General features: G+C 33.9%; 1 protein-coding gene across 4 annotated transcripts in view; it reads right to left on the reverse strand.

Annotated features, from left to right (window-relative positions):
* CACNA2D1 (calcium voltage-gated channel auxiliary subunit alpha2delta 1) overlaps nt 1-24,709 on the reverse strand; it is a 497,098-nt gene that overhangs the window by 68,746 nt on the left and 403,643 nt on the right. For all 4 annotated transcript variants that reach the window (XM_008976325.4, XM_008976323.4, XM_008976324.4 and 1 more), the window contains exons 11-12: nt 22,201-22,359; nt 16,910-17,014 (exon numbers count right to left, since the gene is read on the reverse strand). In XM_008976325.4, coding sequence (XP_008974573.1) covers nt 16,910-17,014; nt 22,201-22,359 — 264 coding nt within the window. The remainder of the gene's footprint in view (nt 1-16,909; nt 17,015-22,200; nt 22,360-24,709) is intronic.

The following is a 24,709-nucleotide window of genomic DNA, read 5'->3' on the forward strand; positions in this document are numbered from 1 at the left end:
AGTTGAGCTTCTAAATGGAAATATTTTTATAAGCAGGTTGACCACCCTAACTGATAATTCAATTTAAATGCCATACCCTAAACAATCATCAAATGAATTCAAGTCAGGGAAAAAGTCCAGATGCTCCAGAAAGCACTGGGGGATCTCCCTCATAACTAACATTTGAACCCATACCTCAAATTTTCAACGGAAGCATGGCTTTGCCTAGAAGTTCCTGTTACCACAACAATCATCTAGTAAAACATTTTTCATAAAATACTTTTCAGTAAAAAAATAAACAAGTAAGACTATATGAATCTTATATCTATGTCTCAGAAAGGCAAGCACTTCTAATAACATTGAGGCTACACTCAGATCCACACATATGATTATTTGACTGATGTTATCATTCAAATAGTCCAAATAAACACTAGGCCCCCCCCCCAAAAAAAAAGCTTGTTGCTTTATTTATTTTGCTATAAAAGTTTCACTTAACTTCTATGTGTTTGCTTACATGGACCCCTCAGAGGTTGTCAAAATTAAGGTATTTGGGATCAGGGCTGGGGTAGTGCACATTCTGTCAGCTTTAATTATAATTTTTGAAACACGCCAAACTCTTTTTTAAACCTCTTTGTTCTTTTTCTTGCATAGGTTCTTGGCTACTTAAATGTAAGCTGCATTAACTAACTGAATCATTCCCATGTCATCAATGTATAATTTGTACCCCTTTTCTCAATTTTCATTTGCCTTGTCGTAGAGATTTTTAAAGACATTATTTTCCTGAAATTTTATTCCAAGTGTTTACTAAAATCCTAATTGCAAATGCAACCTTCTTTATGATTTATACAACTGCTTTACCATTACAATATTTACGCAATCTAATATACCCAAGATTATTTTATCTTGGGTTTACGTATATGTATGTATATATACACACACGCAAACACATATGCACATAGGTATTTAATGATTTTATGGATTATATAGATCTTAGAGCTTTCTATAATGATCTTATAAATATATATTCAGTTGAGAAAAAGTTTAATATAAGTCATTCAAAACTTAGGATCTATTGTAGTGCCTTACACACATTCTTTGTTTGACAGTAAAAAATCAATATAAAAAAATTTCATTCCCTAGCGCCACACCATTGTTGAACTTGTTTTTTCTTTGTACATTTTAGCTAATTACATAAGAATTTTAACTTCACTGATTTCATAAACTTTCACATTACATATTGTATAGTGCATATACATAATGTATTGGTTAAATTTAAAAGAACTTTTGTGTACACAACTTTCCACTTGGAATTGTAAATGGTTTCATTCCTCCTATTCCATACTATACTACTGCCACCATGTGGAATAGTCAATGAACTAAATTCCAGATGCTAAAGTCCACAGAGATGATTGATAACCTGCTTCTTCAGATGTTTTTTGTTTTTACTTCTTTAAACTTATGGTTCTTGTTTAACCTTAATTTTGGAGTTATAGAAAAATAAAGTGATTCCTTGAAATATGTACAATTTAAAACTTAAGGTAAATTACCTTCTCAAAGATGTGTATTTGTACAGTTCCTTTAAGCACATTTGCATGATCTTACATAAAAACAAAATGACATACAAAAATAACTCAAAATGCTTAACTAGTAGTCACACAAGCTAAATATTTCATCTTAACTCTCACTCAAGCAAATCACTTACATTAGAGCAGGTCTACATCCAGGCTAAGGCGACTTTTGTGGAGGAAAAATTCCTTTACTCATGCCTAGTAGTATATTTATAATCACAACACTAGGTTCATATAACAAATGCACATGAAAATTTTTCTGTTGTGAGTAAAATGTTCCTAGAAAAGTAGCTAATTGTTTCTCAACATGTATGATTTTATGTAGGCTCATCTTTCAAAATGTTTGCTTCTATGAAATTTTCATCATAGAGTCACACAAGACATATACAGTAACAGATGGCTTTGACAAATATTTTTCATAATGCTGGAGTACAGGTCTTCAACAGAAATACTGTGGGAAGCTAGTATTGAATAAACGTTGGATTGGGCTTTAAAAGTTCCAAGATTATACAATTTAGCTTCTATTGTAGTGCCTTACTCATAAATGAAAACAAACGTTTGTTAAAAACAAGTGAATAGATGCTTGAGTGGTTTCTACTTCTTACCAGAGGGATCTAAGACAGACTTTGGTGTTATCTAACATATCAATAAGTTCATTACAGTATGTGGTAAGAGCAGGACCAAAACTGGGCTATTAGTGTCTTGCATTTTGCAATTTGGGCTGTTTCACTATACTTACATCATCATACATTCTTAATCTTTTTATTTAATATTAAATAAGCAGACATCCTTACTGGAGGTAAACAACTTTTTAGGCAAAATATACTTAGTACACTTATTTATGTACTATATTATTCCTTGAAAATAAAAAAATTTCTTATAATTCTGCATTCACACATAGTTATATAATTGTAAAAGCAACAGTAATTTGGGGAGCAGACTTAATAAAATTGAACCTAAGTCCAGGTGTGGTGGCTCATGCTTGTAATCCCAGCACTTTGAGAGGCTGAGGTGGGTGGATCACTTGAGCTCAGGAGTTCAAGACCAGCCTGGGCAACATAGTGAGACCCCCATCTCTACTAAAAATACAAAAATTAGCTGAGCATGGTGGCTCACGCCTGTAATCCCAGCTACCCTAGGGTGCTGAGGCAGGAGAATCGCTTGAACCCAGGAGGTGGAGGTTGCAGTGAGCCTAGATCACACCACTGCACTCTGTCTGGGCAACAGAGTGAGTGAGATTCTGTCTTGGTGGGGTGGGGGTAGGGTGGATGGGGTAATTAACTTAAAAATTAAATTCGTGGACAGGTGCAGTGGCTCATGTCTGTAATTCCAGCACTTTGGGAGGCTGAGGCAGGTGGATCATGAGGTCAGGAGATCAAGACCATCCTGGCCAACATGGTGAAACCCCGTCTGTACTAAAAATACAAAAATTAGCTGGGCATGGTGGCACACACCTGTAATCCCAGCTACTTGGGAAGCTGAGGCAGGAGAATTACTTGAACCCGGGAGGTGGAGATTGCAGTGAACTGAGATCACACCACTGCACTTCAGCCTGGTGATGGAGTGAGACTCCGTCTCAAAACAAAAAACAAAAAACAAAAAAAAATTAAATTCCTATGGCTTTTTCATAGTTATAAACTTACATAATTTTACTTTTAGTTGTTTCAAAACTATTTTTCTTCTGAAAGGAACATTATAATTCCAATAATTAAATTTGGTATTACAGCTCTGGCCTACTTGATTTGAGAAGACTTTTAAGTAAGAGCAGTTTTGGCTATTTACAATGTATTACTGATTTGCTCCTTATATCCCACTGATTTGTAACTTTATCCTACAGTTCTGACTTCTGCTAATCTGTTTTTGTTTTGTTTGAAAACTAAAATACTTGTCTTCAATCAAGAGTTTTCCAAAGCCACAAGGTCAACCTATTTTAAAAAGCCATAGGAATTTGTTTCCCAGCAGAACCCAGTTACTGGAAACTGTCACTTCAACAATTATCAGTTACCCAGAGTTCAACTTTAATTTACAATAGGCAAATCTCCAAAGAATAATGGAAATTAGTCTACGAAGAAAGCCAATAAAAGTAAAATAAAAACTTCAGCCTTCGAATCATGTTAGAAAAATGAAGTCAGAAATAGGTTTTATTAATCTACTCTGTGTACTAAAATTTTTGGCATTAAGCCTATGAAAATACTAGATTGGATGGAATATTTTAGGGTAAAATTCTAATGTGGTTTCCATAATTCACAAACACATCAGAATCCAGAGCATTTGACTAGCCTATATCTCCAGTTTTATAGCATTATGTAATAAATAAAAGTGTCCAAATTCACCTTTCACACTTTATTTTATAAAGCCCAAGGATCTGAAAGTTACTTGCAGCCTGCAAAGTTTTGGCGATCCACCTTAGCCTGTGAAAGCTGTAAGGAGCAGATCCCTGTGGGGAAGTCTTGCTGTCTGACTTGAAGGCAGGCTCCTGGGTGGGCAAATTATGATTAGCATAGCCACAGAGCTGCTCAGAGAAAGACACAGACAAATGGCCAGTCAGGCGCATTCTGCATGAGGTTACGGAATTCAGACTGTAGATTACCATCTTGACTCTGCCACTTAGTAGCCATATGACTTTCAGCAAGTTACTTTACTTTTCTGATTTTGCTTTTCTTATTTCCAAAATGGGGGTGATGGTGATGATGATATTATTATTATATCATATGATTATTCCAGTTGTAAATGAAAAGTAAATATAAGGCAGTAATATATGGAAATTATAAGTTCTGTAAGTATTAGCTATGGTAATGAAGATGATGATGAAGACAACAATGTCTTTTATAGTCAAACTATTAGTATTAAATGATGTAATATGTTCCATTAGTGGGTCTTTAGCCTTTTATGCCTCAAGAGGAACCTAAAATAACTCAAATAACACCTTCCTAGATGAGCAAATTTGGTGAGCTTTATCATACTTAGCAACAAACTCTAATGAAAAAGAGTATTTTCTAAATGCCATTATGTCCACATAAGATATATCTATACAAAATTTCCCGTATTTATTGCAAATTTACAAATATGACCAACATATGTGCTAGAGGGTCTGACGGAGAGAAGAATTTAATAGATGTCTGTTGAATTCGCGCAAGTAAATAAAACAGAAAAACTGTTTTATAAACGGCAATGAAGTGCAGTAGTCATGTAAGTTTTGCACACACATTCACAAAGAACCAAGCTGGTGTTTCTCTTATGTGTCTTACCTGTGGGTGTATGACATATTTTCATACTATGATATTTTTAATTCACTAGCAACTATAATGAATCAACCTCATAACATCAGATTATAAGGAAGTAATCTGAAGTTTCCTTTTTCTCTATATGCATTTAGTACTAGATAAAGGAAGAATAAGCTATGGGCCCACTGAATTTCCAAGCAACTTGCAGTTCTGCAAAGAGTATTATCAGCTGAGAGGTCAGAATATAAGCTGTATGGTGATTTATTTCAGATGTTTCTCTTGGGAAATGTCAAATACTTCACTGACACTGATAATGAGAATGCTCATGAAAAACTATGTGTTAGACTGATTAGAGTGAAGGGAAAGGTGCCATCACTACAATCATTTTTTATATAAGCGGAAGTGTTCCCTACTTATAAGATGACATATATAAGAACATCTATAACCGTTTTATTCCACATTCCAAATTTAGGAAAATAATGTTGTTTTTAACGATTTCCTTCTAAAAGAACAAAGCTATTTAATTTTTCTAACATTTATGAATTTTGTATAGATTAGGAGCATATTTATTGCCTATGTACTGATATGACCAACATATCTGCTAGTAATGAGCACCTACCATGCATCAAGTACTGTGCCATCCTTTAAGAATTAATTCATTGGTATGTTTACAAATGTATACAGCTACTTCGTGGAGTTTATATTAGAGAGGAAGGCTCCAGATAAAAAGCAAAGAAAGCATTAAAATAATTAAAAAATGGTAATCTGAGGGAAAGAAGACCAGGAAGAAAGAAGGTGCTGAAATAGAGAATGATAAAGGGGATGTCTGGGGAAAGAGACAACTGTAGAAAGGCTGACTGGGGGAAAATCCCTCTGAGAAGATATACTGTGAGCAGAGTTCTTAATCAGAGAAGAGAGCAGCAGAAAAACCAGCAAAAAGTGCCTTTCTGGCATAACATTTTTTTTTTTTTTTTTTTTTGAGACGGAGTCTCGCTCTGTCGCCCAGGCTGGAGTGCAGTGGCGCGATCTCGGCTCACTGCAAGCTCCGCCTCCCGGGTTCACGCCATTCTCCTGCCTCAGCCTCCCGAGTAGCTGGGACTACAGGCGCCCGCTACCACGCCCGGCTAATTTTTTGTATTTTTAGTAGAGACGGGGTTTCACCGTGTTAGCCAGGATGGTCTCGATCTCCTGACCTCGTGATCCGCCCGCCTCGGCCTCCCAAAGTGCTGTCTGGCATAACATTTTAACACAAACAATGGGCAATCTCAATTCTAGGTAGTAAATTTTACTTGGAATTTCAAGTGCCATTTCTGTGCTATAAAGTTTACATCATATCATATACTCTGTGCATAAAGTAATACTTAACCTCATTTTTCATTGTTTGTTTTAGATATTAAAAGGACTTTGTAAAATGCATTAAAGTCATATTATTCAAAACTGAAGATGTGCCTGGTAAAATATTCCTTAGTTTGAGGGACTGACAACATTAATTTTACTCTAAGAGAAACAAGTGTAAATAAATGTTATCAGAGACAAGAACACACACACACACACACACACACACACACACACACGTGCATAAAACTTATCTTTTAAATTGATGATCGCTCTACTGGCTGGGCATATTACATTGTAGTTATTGTTTTCAGCTTCACAGTAACTCCAGAATAAATACTTGGTTTTTATGAACAAAGGTAGAGCCCTATTCTAAAGCTAAAAATTTAAGAAGCTGTTGAAAGCATCGAAATATCTGAAATAAAAGTTTTTAGAAGCAATCCATGTGTTAAATAGAATTAAATGCTTGCTACAAGTTAAATGTCTTTCATTATCATATATTTGAACATTTCCTCCAAAGGCTTTATTTTTGCGTGAAGAAGCCAAGCAGAGACATTAGATATGCAATAAATTATTTCCCATGGATTATTTTCCTTACTATCTGCTGAAAAACTGACAATGTTCACTCTAACTACATAAAACACATCTGCATATTCAGATATTTGTAACTTGGTTTAGATTTTATAAACTATTGACCATTTCTAGTTTGGATCTGAGAGCAAAATAGAAAAGACTTTCTCAATCATTTTTTAAAGTAAATTATTTAAAATAAGTACGTTAAGAATAATGCATTGTCAAAAATGGATTTATTGTCAAGTGATTATAACTTCAGATGTGCATTCTTTATTTTGAAAGTTATTTCATATCATATGCTTTTTTCTCATTTGTTCTCATTCAATTTACTAGTTATTTTGAAATTTTTATTAATTTGAATGTTTTTTCATTTTTTAAATTAATTCTGAGAATTAAAGAATCAGATAACTATTTCCTAACTGGCTAGGCAAGTATGTATTGCTAAGCAGTCCCTTGGCTATTCTATGGAAAATAAAATAATTTTGCTAGCCCTGGAAATTATCTTTCAACTCTGTGTCTGGTTTTACTTTCCTTTATTCATTTGTTTGGACTACGTGATAGAGTTCATTTTAGTTTTGGCACTATTTTAAGGAGGTCTCATGTACATGGGTGAGCCCTAAGGAATGGCAATGCTGCAGGTAAAGATTATAACGCAAATGTATTTTAATTTGGAACAGCTGTGTGAGGAGATTAACATGGATCCTGTTTTAAAGCTATACCTATCTATAATCAGGTAGATTAATTCCCAAGAGTAGCACATTTCACAAAAGAACTCAAACATTTTGTTCTAATTCTCAAACATTTTGGCCTCATTAAATTGTGCTGTGTATCTCCTGCAGCCTCATTCATCAGCTCTCCAATTGTACCTCATCAGGCCTACCTGGATTGCTCTGAAAGATTTCTGGTTCATCTAGATGAAATATGAATGTAAATGAAGCATTCTGCAGCCACATTAGTATTAAACAAGAGGCTTGGGGGAAAACAAAGAGTTAGGTTTTTTTTTTAAGCTCACCAAACTTTCTTTCAAGATGTTGTAATTTTTCTGTATTTCTAAATTGTATTACATTATGGTAAGAACACAACGTGAGATCTACCATCCTAACACACATTTAAATGTACAATGTATTACGGCTGACTCTAAGTACAATGTTTACAGCAGATCTCTGGAGCTTATTCATCTTGCTTAACTGAAACTTTATGTCCACTGATTAGTAACTCCCCATTTCTCCCTTCTCCCCACTTCAGGCAACCACTATTTCACTCTTCAAATCTATGAAATTGACCATTTTTGATATCTCATGTAAGTGGAATCATGCAATATTTTTTGATTGGTTTATTTCACTTGGTACAATGTCTTCAAGGTTCATCCAGGTTTGCACATATTGAGAATTTCCTTTTATTTATGCTGAGTAGCATTGCATTGTATGTATATACCACATTTTCTTTATCTATTCATCTGTCAAGGAACATTAAGGTTGTTTCCACATCTAGGCTATTTTGAATAGTGCTGTAATGAATATAGAAGTGCTCTTCAAGATCCTAACTTCAGTTTTTTTTTTTGGATAAATATCCAGAAGTAGGCTTTCTGGATGCTATAGTAGTTATATTTTTAATTCTTTGAGGGACCTCCATATTATTTTCCATGGGTGCTGCACAATTTTGCCTTCTCATCAACATTGTGCAAGGATTCCACCTTCTCCACATCCTCTCCAACACTTGTCTTTTGTTTCTTTGATAACAGCAATCCTGACAGGTAAGAGATGATATCTCATTTTGGTTTTGATTTATATTTCCCTGATGACCAGTAATGTACATTTTTTCATGTAGCTATTGGCTACCTCTATGTCTTTTCTCCAAAAACATCAAGTACTTAGCTCATTTTTCAATTGGGTTATTAGAGATGTTTTGCTCTTGAGTTGTAGGAGTTGTTTTCATATTTTGTATACTAACCCCTTATCAAATATATGGCTTGTAAATATTTTCCCAATTCCAAAAGTTGTCTTTATAACTCTGTTGATTGTTTCCTTTTCTGTGGACAAGAGTTTTAGCTTGATGTAGTCTCACTTATTTTTGGATTTATTACCTATGTTTTTAGTGTTGTATCCATGAAATCATTAACAAAATAAATGAATGCCATGAAGCTTTCTCCCTGTTCTCTTTCAGGAGTTTTAACATTTTAGGTCTTAAATTTTAGATTTTAATCCATTTTGAGTTGTTCTTTGTGTATGGTGTCAGATAAGGATCCAATTTCATCTTTATTTGCATGTCAATATTCAGTTTTCCAACACCATTTGTTGCACAATGGGGAAACCATTGTGTATTGTTTGCACCCTTATAGAGGATCAGTTGGCCATATATCCATGGAGTTATTTCTGGGATCTCTATTCTGTTCCAAAGGTCTAAATGTCTGTCTTTATGCTAGTGCCCTACTGTTTTGATTACCAGAAGCTTTGTAATACATTTTGGTATTAGGAGGTGTGATGCCTCCAGCTTTAGTCTTGTTTTGTTCAAGATTTCTTTGGCTATTTTGTGGTCTTTTGTAGTTTTATATGTATTTTAGAATTTTTTTCTATTTTTATTAAAAATGCCACTGGGATTTTGATGTAGGTTGCAGTGAAACTGTAGATCACTTTGGGTACTATGGAAATTTTAACAATATTAAGTCTTCCAATCCATTAACATGAGATGTCTTTCCATTGGTGTCTTCTTTAATTTCTTTCATCACAGTGTTACAGTTTTCAGTATATAAAACTCCTTTGTTAAGTTCGCCTCCTTTGTTAAGTTTATTCCTAACTATAGTATTCTTTTTGGGTCTATTGTAAATGAGATTGTTTTCCTCATTTTCCTTTCAGGTAGTTAGTTGTTAGTGTATAGAAACACAACTGATTTTTCAAATGTTGATGTTGTATCCTGCAATGTTACTGAATTTTGTTTATTTGTTCTAATGAGCTTTTTGAAGTCCTTTAGTGTCTTCTATATTTAGATCATGTCATCTGCAAAAGGAGACTATTTATTTCTGCTACTAATTTCTAGTTTCACTCCACTGTGGTCAGTAAGGAGACTGGGTATGATTTCAATCTGAATTTGTTAAGAATTTGTTGTGACCTAACGTATGATCTATCCTGAAGAATGTTCGATATGCACTTGAGAAAAATTTGTATTATTTCTATTGGGTCAAATGTTCTCTATCTGTTTAAGTCTATTTGGTTATAGTGTTGTTCAAGTCCTCTGTTTCCAGATTGATCATCTGTCTGGCTGTTCTATCCATCGCTGAAAGTGAGGTATTCAAGCTTTCTAGTATTATTGTATTGCTGCCTATTTGCCCCTTCAGTGCTGTCCATGTTTGCTTTATATATTTAGATGCTCTGATGTTGGGTGCATACATCTTTGTTATATATTCTTGCTGGATTGATGCTTTTATTATATAACATCCTTCTTTGTCTCGTGTCAGTTTTTTTTTTTTTTTTTTTTTTTTTACTTAAAGCCTGTTTTGTCTGATAAGTGTAGCTATCCATACTTTCTTTTGGTTATCATTTGCATGGAATAACTTTTTTCATCCCTTCACTTTTAGCCTGTGTGTGTCCTTAAATCTAAAGTGAACTTCTGATAGGCAGCATATAGTGTGGTTTTGTTTTTTATCCATTCAGCCACTCTGTGTCTTTTGATTGGGGAGTTTAATTCATTTACATTTAAAATTATTATTGATAAGACAAAACTTATTGTCATTTTGTTATTTTCTGTCTTATTTTTCTTTTGTATTTTCTTTCTTCCTTTATGTTTGTCATTTTGATATTTTAAAGTTACACATGAACTTATTTAAAAAAATTTTTTTTAAAAAGTTGCATTCAAACATAGAATTTTTAAGAGTACTAAGCATTTATATTTTACTAAATCTATCAAATTTCATTTTTACACATTGGCCATTTGAAAGATAATATGTTTGTGGAAAGTGAAATGCTGAGTTGATAAACTTATAATGTAACATTAATTTTGTGGCTCTGGAATTAGTACTGCATGCACAACTTTAGATAACAATAAACAATTACCTTTGTTATTAATGTCTGTGGGCTGCAGATCGCTCACACAGGGTGGGTGTGTGTACAGCAGGCAATAAAGTTAGAACATGTTCCTCAATTCATCCACACACATTTGAAGCCATATTTGAAGATGGTGAAAAATATATAATGTACATATGTACACTATTTTATGTATATAAGCACTCTACACATACACATATGTCCTGGGCATAAAGAATTACTACACAAATGCTGTTGTTTTAATAAAATACAGACATACTCAAAAGTATAACTGAATTAAAGGTGGTTGTCTGCTATCATTTATACTCATTATTAGTGGACACAGAACATGCAAATACTTGTTTTCATTTATTTGTGGGATCTAAAGATCAAAGTAATTGAACTTCAGGAGATAGAGAAGAGAATAGTGGTTATCAGAGGCTGGGAAGGGTATGCTGGGGGTTTGTAGGGAGGTGGAGATGATTAATGGGTACAAAAAAATAGAATGAAAAAGACCTAGTTCTTGATAGCACAAGAGGGATATAGTAAATAATAATGGTACATTTTAAAATAATGAAAATGTATAATTGGGTTCTTTGTAATGCAAAGGATAAATGCTTAAGGGGATGGATACTCAATTTTCCATGATGTAATGTGATTGCATGCCTGTACCCAAATATCTCAAATTCCAAGATGAACGTTTTATTCATTTAACATGGCCTTCTCACATTAGAAAATGTGGGATGTCATTTAACTTCACAGTGCGTATGAAATGTGGGACAGCAATGTTTCCAGAAATTAATACCTACTTGTCAAATTCAGAAATGTGTTCCATCTCTCTCTCAATCCCTCCTCTTTTCAAGATCTCTATCAATTAGCCTTTCTCAGTTTTGTATCTATAAGCTTTCCTTGTCTGAGTATCCTTTCATTCATCTTTAGCCTATAATAATGTATAAGGTCTTCTATTGTAAAATAACATGCATATAATCATATGTGTGTACAGGTATATCTCATTTTATCATGGTTCTTTGTTGCATTTTTTACAGAGTGGAGGTTTGTGGCAACCCTGTATCAAGTAAGTCCACTGGTGCCATTTTTCCAACAGCACACGCTAACTTCATGTCTCTGTCACAGTTTAGTAATTCTTAGAATAGTTTAATCTTTTTCATTATTATTACATCTGTTATAGTGATCATTATATCTGATACAGTGAATATAGTGATATTATACTGTTATATTCAGCAGTCCCTGAAGCTGGCAGAGGTTGGCTCATGAGGTGTAAGGAAAAAAGGCATCTCTATAACATAAAAGTGCAAAGTGAAGCAGCAAGTGCTGATGAAGAAGCTGCAGCGAGTTATCCAGAAGATGTAGCCAAGATCACTGGTGAAGGCAACTATAATAAACAACAGATTTTCAATGTAAAGAAAACAGCCTTGTATTTGAAGACAATTTTATCTAGGACTTTCATAGCTAAAAAGGAGAAGTTATTGCCTGCTTCAAAGCTTCAAAGGACAGGCTGACTTTCTTCTTAGTAGCTAATGCACTTGGTGACTTTAAGTGGAAGCCAGTGCTCTTTTACCATTCCAAAAATCTCAGGGTCCTTAAGAATTATGCTAAATCTACTCTGCTTATGCTCTGTAAATGAACCAACAAAGCCTGGATGAGAGCACATCTGTTTACAGCATGGTTTACTGAATATTTTGAGCCCACTATTGAAACATATGTTAAAAAAAAAATTATTGCTCACTGACAATGTATGTCGTCGCCGAAGAGCTCTGATGGAGATTTACAAGGATATTAATGTGTTTTCATGCCTGCTAACACAACTTGCATTTTGTAGCACATGGATCAAGAACTAATTGTGACTTTCAAGTCTTATTAATTATTTAAGAAACACATTTGGTAAGACTATAGCTGCTATAAATTGTGATTCCTCTTACTGATCTGGGAAAACCGAACTGAAAACCTTCTAGAAAGATCCACAATTCTATATACCATTACAAACATTCGTGATTTATGGGAAAAGACAAAAATATCGACGTTATCGGGAATTCGGAAGAAGTTGATTTCAACCCTTGTGATGGCTTTGAGGGGTTCTAGCATTCAGTGGAGGATGTAACAGCAGATGTGGATGTGGTGGAAACAGCAAGAGAACTAGAAGTGGACACTGAAGATGGGCTGAATTGCTACAATCTCATGATAAAACTTGAACAAATGAGGAGTTGCTTCTTACGGATGAGCAAAGAAAGTGGCTTCTTGAGATGGAATCTACTCCTGGTAAAGATGTTGTGAACATTCTTCAAGTGACCCAAAGGATATAGAATATTAGATGAACTTATTTGATAAAGCAGTGCCAGGGTTTGAGAGAAATGACTCCAAGTTTTAAAAGTTCTGTGTGGGTAAAATGCTATCAAATAGCACTGCATACTATAGAGAAATCTTTTGTGAAAGGAAGAGTCAGTCAATGCAGCCAGCTTCATTGTTGTCCTATTTTAAGAAATTGCCATAGCCATCCAACCCTCAGCAACCACCACTTTGATCAGTCAGCAGCCATCAACATTAAGGCAAGACCCTCCACCAGCAAAAATACAAAGACTTGCTGAAGTCTTAGATGATCGTTAGTGTTTGTTATACATTTTGTGAATTAAAGAATAGAGTATTCTTTAACTAAGGTATGTACTTTTTTTTAGACGAAGTGCTATCACACAATTAAGAGACTACAGTATATAGTAAACATAACTTTTATACACAATGGGAAAACAAAAAACTTGTGTGACTCACTTAATTGCAATTTTCACTCTATTGTGGTTGTGGTGATCTGGAACCAAACCCTCAGCATCTTTGAGGTATGCCTGTGTGTGTGTCTGTGTGTGTGTGCACAACTTGACCCTGAGTTAACTGTCTTATTCTTCTCTTTTATTTCTTAGCAAATTTGCCATGATTTAAAAAAGAAAAACAGCTTATATTTATATTCCTACTTCCTCATTCCTCATTTACTTCTCAACCATCTGTTGGCTTTTGCTCATATCACTTTATGTAAGAGAGGTCATGCCAAAGTTATATACATGGTTCCTTGTTCCTGGAGGGGATATCCATTTGAAACAGATATAAATATGTGTGGATATATATATATGTATGTATGTATGTATGTATGTATGCAGGCTTTTATATATGTATTACTGTGTATCACAGAACTTTGTTATAGCCTCTGAAGTTAGAAAAACAAACAATATAATATGCAGTTCCAAGAATATTTTAATTTTTATGTTAGATAGAGACAAAATTAAATGAAATATCACCACAACTGAATGTTAACTACTTAATTTTCACAATTGCCTTGGCATTAATAAAGGTTATATGTTTTCAGGAAAAATGTGTGTGTCCTTAAAACACAGCATCAATATGTTAGCAGACAAAGAGCAGGACTGTTGAAGTTGAATATAACTTGATTTATTAGTTTTATAAAAGTACATGTGATATGAATCTTCTTATCATGTGGTTTATCTTGTCATGAAATGCAACCTTTGTTTAAAAAGTTGAGCTCCTGTAAAAGGTGACTGGAATGAGAAGCTGTATTTCAAGATAATGATATTGAGATTGGACATTTTTAGGATCCCTACATAGAAAAGAAGCTTTAAACCAGTAAATTCTTCACTAATTCAACCAACTGAACAATTTGTGAAAATAGTGGATGGAATACATTTGCTTTCCTTATAACATAAAACTTTGTGTGTTTAAAAAAAAGAAAAAGATCAAATTAATGATATGCCTCCAAGACATTATGTGTTAATCCTGGATGTATAGAGAATTCTGAAACAGGAAAAAAAAAAACCACATTTCTGAATTTACATGAAAGCAACTTGTTCTTATTTATATTCTTTTAGTTAAATCCACCTGAAAAAACCTTTATACTCTTTTAAAATCAGATATATCTCATGCACAAATTTGAACACAGAATGTAAAATTCATTGCCATCTTTGAGTCAAAAACTTTTCCTTTTTGAAATAAAGTATGTAGAGGTGAACAAGATTCCTAGTGGTTGCTTTGGATGATTACATAATGAAAGGAAAAAATGATTTATTTACACTCAATAACTATTAAAAGGATATAAGTAGTGGCTTGCACTTATATACTTCTATCACAAAATAATATACTTAAAATTATGACAAATTATAAGATGCTAAAAAGTCTCTTCCAATTATCAGAGTAAGATTAATTTGTAAATTTTTGAGATAGTACATTTTATATTAATAGAGTTGAATTTTGTGTTAAACTTTTGTTATATTTGAGTTCTTCAAAATAAGGAAATGCTAGATTATTTAAAATATGTGAAAGCAGCATATTCCTTGCCCCCAGTTATATTTTATAATTATAAATCTGTCCTGTAACAGCACTCATGCTTCCAACCTCTGTTACGTATTCTCAATTTATTTGTTGTGATGTATTAGGAACTATCACTGGATCTGTGCTCTGGGCTGCATGCCTAAAGTTCACAGTTAAACAGGACACTGTCCCAGTATTGTAGATTTTTTTTTTTTTTTTTTTTTTAATCCAGAGAGGAACAGAGGAGAGATGCCATGGGTAGAGTATAGAGTGAGGGATATGTATATGGCTTTGCAGTGTGCTATGGGATCAGAGGCCAAGCATCCAAAGGAGCCTACAGTGGCAAGGAGGTTCAGGGACATCTTCCAGGTGGTGAGGATTACCCTGAATTTTGATTAAGGAGTAAGAGTTATTAAATAAAGATATGCATATAATATATTAGTTAATGCATCTGCATATTCCCATTCATTTCTGATTATTTCTTTGAAAGAAATATTCATAGAATCTAGTTATCACTTGAAAATATTCACAATCTATTAACAGCTCAGTTCATTTATCAACTTTTCAAAAGTGGTTCCTCTATACTATTAAAATCACCAGATGCTAAACAAAAACCAAAAGATGTACCCTTAAACCTTACATTAAACTGTGTGACACTGTAGTACATGCCGTAAGCAAAGAGTTTAATTAATTTGAAATTATATGTGTATTACTTCAGTCTTTTGATCATTTTCAAATACTCATAGGCTGAAAATTTTAGCACCTAGAGTATCTTAAAGGGTTCCAAAAATTTTCATCAGACTGTTCGCCATTATTCACAATATTTTGTCACCAAACCATCTGAACATATTCATTTTTGTCTCGCTTTTCAACACCCAATCCATGTGTGTTCCTCAAGCACATATAAAACAATCCATTAGAGCTAGTAATAACCACACCTTTCAAATGGTGAAAATTCCAATCAGAAGCAAAGTGAATGGGCATTTTACCCTCCAGAGTCTTCTTATATATAAATGTATGATTTTTGTAGAAATTTTTGAAACACCAGAAAGAGTTTATAATTTCTCATTACTTGTTAAATGAATCATTAGCATTTTAGGAAACCAGGTTGAGAGTCACAGTATTCTTACAAAATGTGGAGTGTTGGTCAGAAAATTGAAATAAGCTGATAATAGGACTGCTAGAAAAAGTAGTTAGAGTTTTGATTGAAGCTGATATTCCTCCACAGTATCAGGTTCAATGAGGTCCCTCTCTGTAATACTGTTCCCTTATAGTAAAACATACATTCAAATATATTCCAACTACAAACACTAATCTTCACAGTCTTCATTTGCTTATGAAATGCTTTCTTTTAATACATTATACCTATAAAAGGATTTGTCTTCATCTTTTCTTGAAAGGAATCAGTTTTCAAATGAGGATGTAGTTTTTGCTGTTGTAAACTGCCTTTTTGTAAATTTACAAAACAAGACTTAGACATTTTTTGAGTATTTAGGAAATTTGAGTATTACTGCAATCTTTAATAATTAAATAATATAATAAATTTTATCCAATAAACCTTAAAGTTTAAAATTTTTCCTATTTTACCATTCCTTTGATTTCTCTATTTTAATAACATTTTATTTACAATCTATGCATAAGAATAAAATAGGACCCATACATATACTTTATTAACATATTAGGCATGAGTTGCTTGTGAATATGATATAAATATTATATTTAACAGCTCTCTAATACACCTATTAGTTTATAATCTATGATTCATATGGCTTTATAATTGGCACAATCAGGTTTTAAATAAAAAATTCTCCCCTCACTACCACTACCCACTATCTCTTTAAAAACCACTTAGATCATTATTAAAATTTAAATATTATAAAATTACACTCACTTTTTTATCTTTATTGTATTTGGTAAATATCTCCTGGGCTCTCTCTTCTCCTCCATCCGTGAATAGCATAATAATTTTATTGCAGTTTGCTCTGGAAACATTATACTGTTAAAAACAAAACCAAACAAAACAATATGCGTATCATTCACAATAAAAGAGAAAATAAAGCTATATGGAACGAGCATGAGCAGGTTGCAAGTAATTAATGAAATATCTGCTCACAAAATATATTCTAAGAACTGGTTCCTGGATCAGTTCAGGCCCACCCCCTTCACCAGGCCTTCCCCTCACCACCCAGATAACCATAAGTCTATCTCACTTCCTTCAGTCTTTGATCATACGCCACTTTATCATGAGGTGATTACTCACAGCTATGTTTTAAATTGCAGTCTCCCTCCAAGATAGTATGTTTCTTCATAGCATTTTACTTTCTTTTATATACATATTTTATTTTCTTGTTTGTTTACTGTTGGTATCCCCCAACAGAATGTAAGCTACATAAGGGAAGGAAGTTTTGTCTTTTTCGCTCAAAGACTTCTTTGTCCCTCCATAGAAGACTGCCTAGCACATAATAAAATCTCAGTAGTTTATTAAAAAAATGAGCTTTTAATAAATGTTTATGTCAATTTTATGCACATGATTTTATAGTATAAACAAAAAATTACATTAATTTAAAATGTGTATCTTCAATCCACTTTCAAATAAGTGTTTTCTTCCCTCTTTATTCATTCTACTTTATTCACTTCACATGTTTGAAATCACAAATCCTAACACTGATCACCTAAAATGCAATGCTCTTTCGTTCCTTTGTAAATGCTGATACCTATTCCCAGGATGTCCTCTTATCCTCTCTCAACCAACCACACATATTCTAATCCTGAAAGAGTCAAGACCATGGTAAATCTTCTTACACTTTAAGGTCTCCAAAAGAGTTAGATATGGGAGAATGATGGATTAGCACCAAAGGGCCATTAAAATGAACAATTAATTTAGAAAGCTGGACTTCTCCGAGGTCCGAAATTATTATCTTAACTTTTCTACTGTTGTGAAATGTGTTTGCTTTAAATGCTGAGAATAAAAGATCACACTAATTTATGAATGCTCAGCTTCTTTGAAAATGTCAACCCTAGGTTCAGTGCTGTCCAAAAGAAATATAACATGAGCCTAATATGGAACTTTAAATTTTCTAATAACTACTTTAAGGGGAGTAATAAGAAATATCTGACATTAATCCTAATAATATATTTTCTTTAACCTAGTCATCCAAAATATTAATCAATATTGGATATCCATCAATATTGAGATGTTATACAGCTTTTTCTTCCATAAGTCTTCAAACTTCAGTATGCATTTTATACTTATACAACATATCATTTCAGATCAGCCACCTTTCAAGTGCTCACTAGCCACCTGTGATTGTTGTTACCACATTGTACAGCATGGCACAGCCCTGGCTTTTAAATGACTAATATTTTTTAAAAATTATTTTTTCTTTAGTGTTCTAAGTCATTGAAGGTCCATGCTCTACCTTATTTTTTCAAAGAAGATAGATAAAACCCATTTTCTGTTGTGAAAATTAATAAATACAACGTTTTTCTTTATTAATGAAAAGATCCTGTTTCAGGTCATCTCATTCCATGGACTCAGCCATTAGAACATTGGCAGTAAAAGCTTTTAATCAAACATTGTGAAAGCACAAGTATTAACTAATATAATTTGTCACTTTCAAGCATGGCTCTTATCTTTGAAGGTAACCTATCTGAAAATCTGACTACACAAAAAGTTGCCTATTTTATCATCAAAATAGTTTTGTGAAACGTGCCTCAAATCCCTTAACTAAAATGAGTTTCTCTAGTGATTTGTCTTTTTTATCTGCATGTGTAAAATAGTCAAAATAATATGTACCTAAAGAACTATCCTGTAAAAATGTTAAACAAAACCATAGGACATGGTTTTGTTTTTGAAGTACTGAAAGTACTATTATTGGATGCAAATATCAATGTAAATCAACACATTAGGTCTTGCTGATCATTTGTATATTTATGTAAATAAAATTATAACAACATTTCCCAAGAGAGACAGATGTTAGGACATACACAAAAGAAGGAATATGGGGAAAATAAAGAAATTGTTTTGCCTTCAACATGATTTTTCCTAGGAGTAGCCTCTCAGGACTTGTGGTGGAGCCAAGTACATAATAGCAAATTTTCCACGCATTTGCAATTATCTAAAGAATCACACAGCGACAACAATTAACTGGCTTTGAACAAATTAAGCCAAAAAAACAAGATTATTTCAATAAAATTACAATTAGTAGAGTTGGTAACTTACTTTAATATGGTAGTTTGCTGTATTTCTGTGTGCCAGTATATAGCACAGCATCTATCATATATACACTCTATATAAAGTTTTTTTGAAAAATGCATATATGGGGTAATATTTTATGAAATGCTACCTGAAGATTAATTCAAATCTAAATGTAAGTTTTACTTTGGGACTGATATGTCTAATGCTATTTAATACTTGCTTCAGTGATCTTAAAGGTAAATGCTGCGAGGACAAAAAAAAACCAGAATGGCATTTGAGCAATAAGATGACTGGAAGTGTTTGAAAGAAAACACAATATGCTTCAAATTATTTTAACATAAAGAATTTCAATATATATGTGGGATGTATGGAAAGTAAAACATATTAGACGTACTTAGGGAACAACTGGGACCATATTTTAAAAATCACTACAATTGTAGCAGTTATAAAGGCAGCAGGAGAGGCCAATAGGAGTTAAATCATATTTTATCAGCAACTAGTAATAAATCTGGACGTTAATGTGGCCTCTCTAGTGAGGCTACCTCTGAAATTGTACTTTACACTTGAAACTCCTGATCATTTCACAACTGAAACCTAAACAGGAGGCAATGAAGTGAGGGGAAAAAAAATACTAAGAAGAATAATTAAAATGCCAAGATCAAGGAAACTCAATTATTGACTTAAGCAAAAAATAATTTTTATCAAAAACAACCATATTCCTTTACTAGAGGAAGAATACATCTTAATCTAATGGTTAATTACAGTACAATTTTGTAGTTTTGAGCTTTTAATTTTTATTAATGAACATACAACATTTAACAAACATATGCATCTCACCGCACATTATTTCCCTTGAAAATAGCAGGGCTGCACATCTCTGATTTTCTGTCTTCTTAATCTAACAGTGTCTATTAAATAACATGACTTCAAATTCAACATATCTGAAACTGAGCTATTTCTACCCCCACATTTCCTCTATGTGTGTTCCTGTGCAATCATCTACTTACTAGTTCAGTTCAGAGAATGTAGAGTCACCTAAGCCCCTCTCACTCTGCAACCCAGCCCACACCACTTAATCAGTTCCCATGCCATGCTCCTTAATAGCTCCTCACTTCTATTCCCACACCAGCATCTCTACGAATACCTTCCTTAACTTAGAACACTCCAAGGCCATACTATAAAGTTTTCCTTTGCCCCTAAAAACTTCCTTAACTGATACCTCATGGCCTTTCCATTTCCATCAAGTTCCTATATTGCTCATGTCCCAACTATGCCAGCCATCTGCAATTTTTTCCTGTGCTATGTTGTGTCACACTTCTGTGATTTGTCTACAATATGCTCCTTTTTCTGAAATAATTTTCCCTTCCTCCACCTACCTAAGTTCTAATCATTCTTCAAAACCTCATTTTCATGGAAATGCCACACTTTTCCTGACCTCCTTTGAGGAGCTGGGCCCATCCTCTGTGCTGTCCCAGGGAACACGCTAAATATCCTGTAATGGCACTTGCACACTGTTCTGTGGATGATGATTTAGCACTCAGAGCAGCTGGTCCTGTTTACTTCTATAATTCCAGCACCAGCACTATGACAGGAAATGGTGATGCATTCAATAAATATTGGCTGAATGAATAAATGAATCACCCAATTGGATATCTCAAAAACTATTTAGAATATTCACTCAGGAACAACAAACTCATATTTGCATAAAGACCAAATATAAGAGTTCATTCAGTGATTCAGCAAATATTAACAGACATTATGATCTGACTTTTTACCAGATGTGGGCTAGTAATTACAACAATAATGACCATGACTCTAATACCACCCAGCAACCTACACCTGCGTGTGGTTTGCTACATGCCAGGTTCCGTGGACAATCTTATGCACAGTTCTCTGAGATACATGTCATAGTGACCTCTAATGCATACAAGTGGAAACCAAGGTGCAGAGAAGTAAGGTTCCTACTCTCAAACATGATGATAATATTGCCTAGTAAGAAATAAAATAATTGAACAATGGTCCCTGCTTTTAAGTAACTCAAAGTGAAATAGAGGGCAAGGCAATTTAAAAACACTAGTCCACAGTATAAGACACACACTATAAGGCCAGAAGCGGTAGCTCATGCCTGTAATCCCAGCACTTTGGGAGGCCAAGGCGGGTGGATCACCTGGGGTCAGAAGTTCAACACCAGCTTGGCCAACATGGTGAAACCCCGTCTCTACTAAAAATACAAAAATTAGCTGGGCCTGGTGGCGGGTGCCTGTAATCCCAGCTACTTGGGAGGCTGAGGCAGGAAAATCGCTTGCACCCAGGAAGCGGAGGTTGCAGCGAGCCAAGATCGTGCCACTGCACTCCAGCCTAGGTGACAAGAGTGAAATTCCATTTCAAAAAAAAAAGACACATGCTATAACATGGGGCAATAAGCATGCCAGTATCTGACAGTCTAGACACTGATGAGTGATTGTGGGGAATCCTCACTCAGAAAGAATTCCTGCTCCAGGAGTTGCGTTTCTGTTCATCTTAATGTCTACCATTTGGAACTTTCTGTACATTTTAGGAACAACTTAAAGACCCAAACTAGATGTTTAAAACTAAAATGTTATCAGTAACCATTTGATGATTGAAAGCGCAAGGTTACAGATAAATACTGTAGTGATTGAGATAAGAAAAAGTAATGATATTCTATATAGGCCAATTAAGTTTCAAGTGCTTATTCAAAATTAAATTATTTCCTTATAAATTTTTTTAAAATATAGATTGAAAAAAATATCAAAAACTTAAAAATCTACATTTTAGATCCCTTTTGAATTTTAAATTCAAAGATAAAAATAGTTCAAAGGTTTCTTCTGCCTGCACACATCTGTATTTTAAATAAATGAAAAACAGCACTATCTAACCCCAGAGAGTAGTAACTATCAGAATATTGAAATTCAGGTACTACAATTGAACAACAACAACAACAAAAGACATAGCATGATACTTACATTAAGCAGCTGTTCAAAAGCAAAACTAAAGCCCTTCTTATAATCTGTAATTCCTTTGGCTGTGATGTTATTCACCGCGTCTTTCAACACTTTCTTATTTCTTACATTTGCTTGGACAAGGTGCTGAAAACAGCTTACATCCTGAGCATTGCTGTTAAACTGCAAAAGATTAAAAAGTAAATATATAAATGAACATTAAAATCAACCATATAGTTTTCATAGAATTTGTGTTTGATACTCCTAAACAGTATTGCATTGCTTACTCTTTCAAATGGAAAAGTGAGTAGGCTGGTGACAAAGGTGCATTAAGAAACCAATGGCTATTTTCATCTGAGCTACCAACCCATACTGGAACACTGAGTCTGCTGCTTATATTCCCGAAGCCTGGTTTCCCTGCTTATAAATTTGAGAATTAAATTATATGACATCCCTTCTAGTTCTCAAATTTAATGAGCATGTAGAAAAAATAATCCAAAGCAATGAAATAGATGCAGGATCCAGAAATGATATGGGATGCTTGCCCTGGTTGTGGGGACATGTTAAATATTTTCATTGCCTCTTATTAGGAAAGACTGGTTGGAAAAGTAATACACTGAATAACATGAATCAATGTTTAGTCATTTTGAAATCTGATGGTACTGTCTTTCTACAGAGGCTAACAGAGGAAAGCAATCTGAATCAAGAACAACTGGTAGCCTTTTAGAAATATCACTTTAGAGGTTACTAAAGAGTGCCAGGGGAACCTTGGAGGCAAGGTGATGGAGCCCTGAACAGCAGAGAGGCTGTGGGAGAGAAAACATCAACTCCAACGATAACTGCCCAAAATGGAAAATTTAAGAACGATCATCAAAGTAACTTCGTCAACCCCATAAAAAATATTCACATCGTTCCCTGGATATTTCCAAAAAGAAAGAACAATAGGAATGCTGCAACAAAATCCAGGATAATAGGATGAGTGGAGTCATCCAATCATTTATTAACTCTGTAATTTGTGAAAGTTATTCAGGCTCTTGGCACCTAAACTGTCACATCTGCAAAATGGGAATAATAAAAAAAAGCATATTTGCCAGAAAAAAGGGACTGGCCAGATAAAATGTTAAAGATATTTTCACATCAAAAACATATACTTATTTTAATGAGTGGGTCATAAGTTATTACATATTCTTGCAAATATAATTCATCATTTTTTTCTCTGAAGATCACTGAACATAATTATAAGGTACATTGCACAATTCATCAGTTTATTAAGCAAATATTTACTAGCAGCCTATTATATGCCAAGAATCATGGCACGTAGTAGTTTTATGCTTTCAGACATAATTATTTGCACACACAAAAATACCATAAATATATAAACAGTTATATAGTGTCTACTATGTGCTGCATTTACTACATATTCTACAAATGTAAATCATTTCGTCTTTGCAAATGCTCTGCAAGATAAACATTATCATTATCCCCATTTTATCTATGAAAAAAACTCATCCTGCATTGCCTCTCAATATAGTATAATAAATTATGATTCATTCTATAAAGCAATATAATATTATGCTCTAGAAGACAATATCAGGAGAGGCATTTCTAATTTGGACTGCAAACATTTGAAAGAAAATTCTCCTAAGAAAAGGCATTTCCAGTGATTCCAGAGAAATGTTCCAGTGAAGAGCACAAAGGAAGAACATTCTAAGCAAACAGAACAACATGTGCAAAGGCCCTCACATGGAGACAAAAGAAGCCTTTTCAAGAAAACATAAAGAGAGTGAGTTTAGCTCGGTCTCATAGGAGGACAAAAGACATAAAATGAGTTCAGAGAGGGAGGCAAGGGCTAGATCATGTGGAGTCTAATGGAAATGCTGAAGATGATTTTATTTTCTGTGAAATGGAAAGTCACTGGAAGATCTTAAGCCAAATGTAAAATAATTGAATCTGGAATTTTAAGAGTGCATCCTAGCTGCTGTGTGGAAAATGGACTTGAGATGAGCACAATATAAAGGAGGGAGAGTAATCAGAAGGCTTTGCAGTAACCTAGCTGAAAATACATAGTGGTTTTGTTATTTGTGGAGATGGTTACAAAGGGAAGAATTCAGGAGGTATTTCTGAGAAAGAATCAAATAGGACTTGGTGGTGGATTTAGCAGGAGGATGCATAACAGAGCGGTATCTTCAATAACTGCCAGGTTTCTGACATGGGCATCTGGAAGGATAGAGGACTGGAGGGATGACTGGTTCAGGGATAAATGAGGAATAGAGAAGAGAAGCACAGAGTTCAATTTAGGGTGAGGTTTCAATACATGTGAGATATGCAAGTGTACATGTCAAGAAATGATAACATTTAAAGCATAAGGCTCAAAAGAAGTCTTGGCTAAATAATTTATTCAAAAAAAAAAAAAAAAAAAACAGAAGGCTTCAGGAAAAAAAAATGGTTTAAAGCCATAGGAAAACAAAACAAAAAAAAGTAGAGTAGAATAGGAGTCCCTGAGAAAACTAAGTAAGAGCAAGTTTCCATGGAA

This window comes from Pan paniscus, chromosome 6, assembly GCF_029289425.2.
Source record: "Pan paniscus chromosome 6, NHGRI_mPanPan1-v2.0_pri, whole genome shotgun sequence".
Classification (NCBI taxonomy): domain Eukaryota; kingdom Metazoa; phylum Chordata; class Mammalia; order Primates; family Hominidae; genus Pan; species Pan paniscus.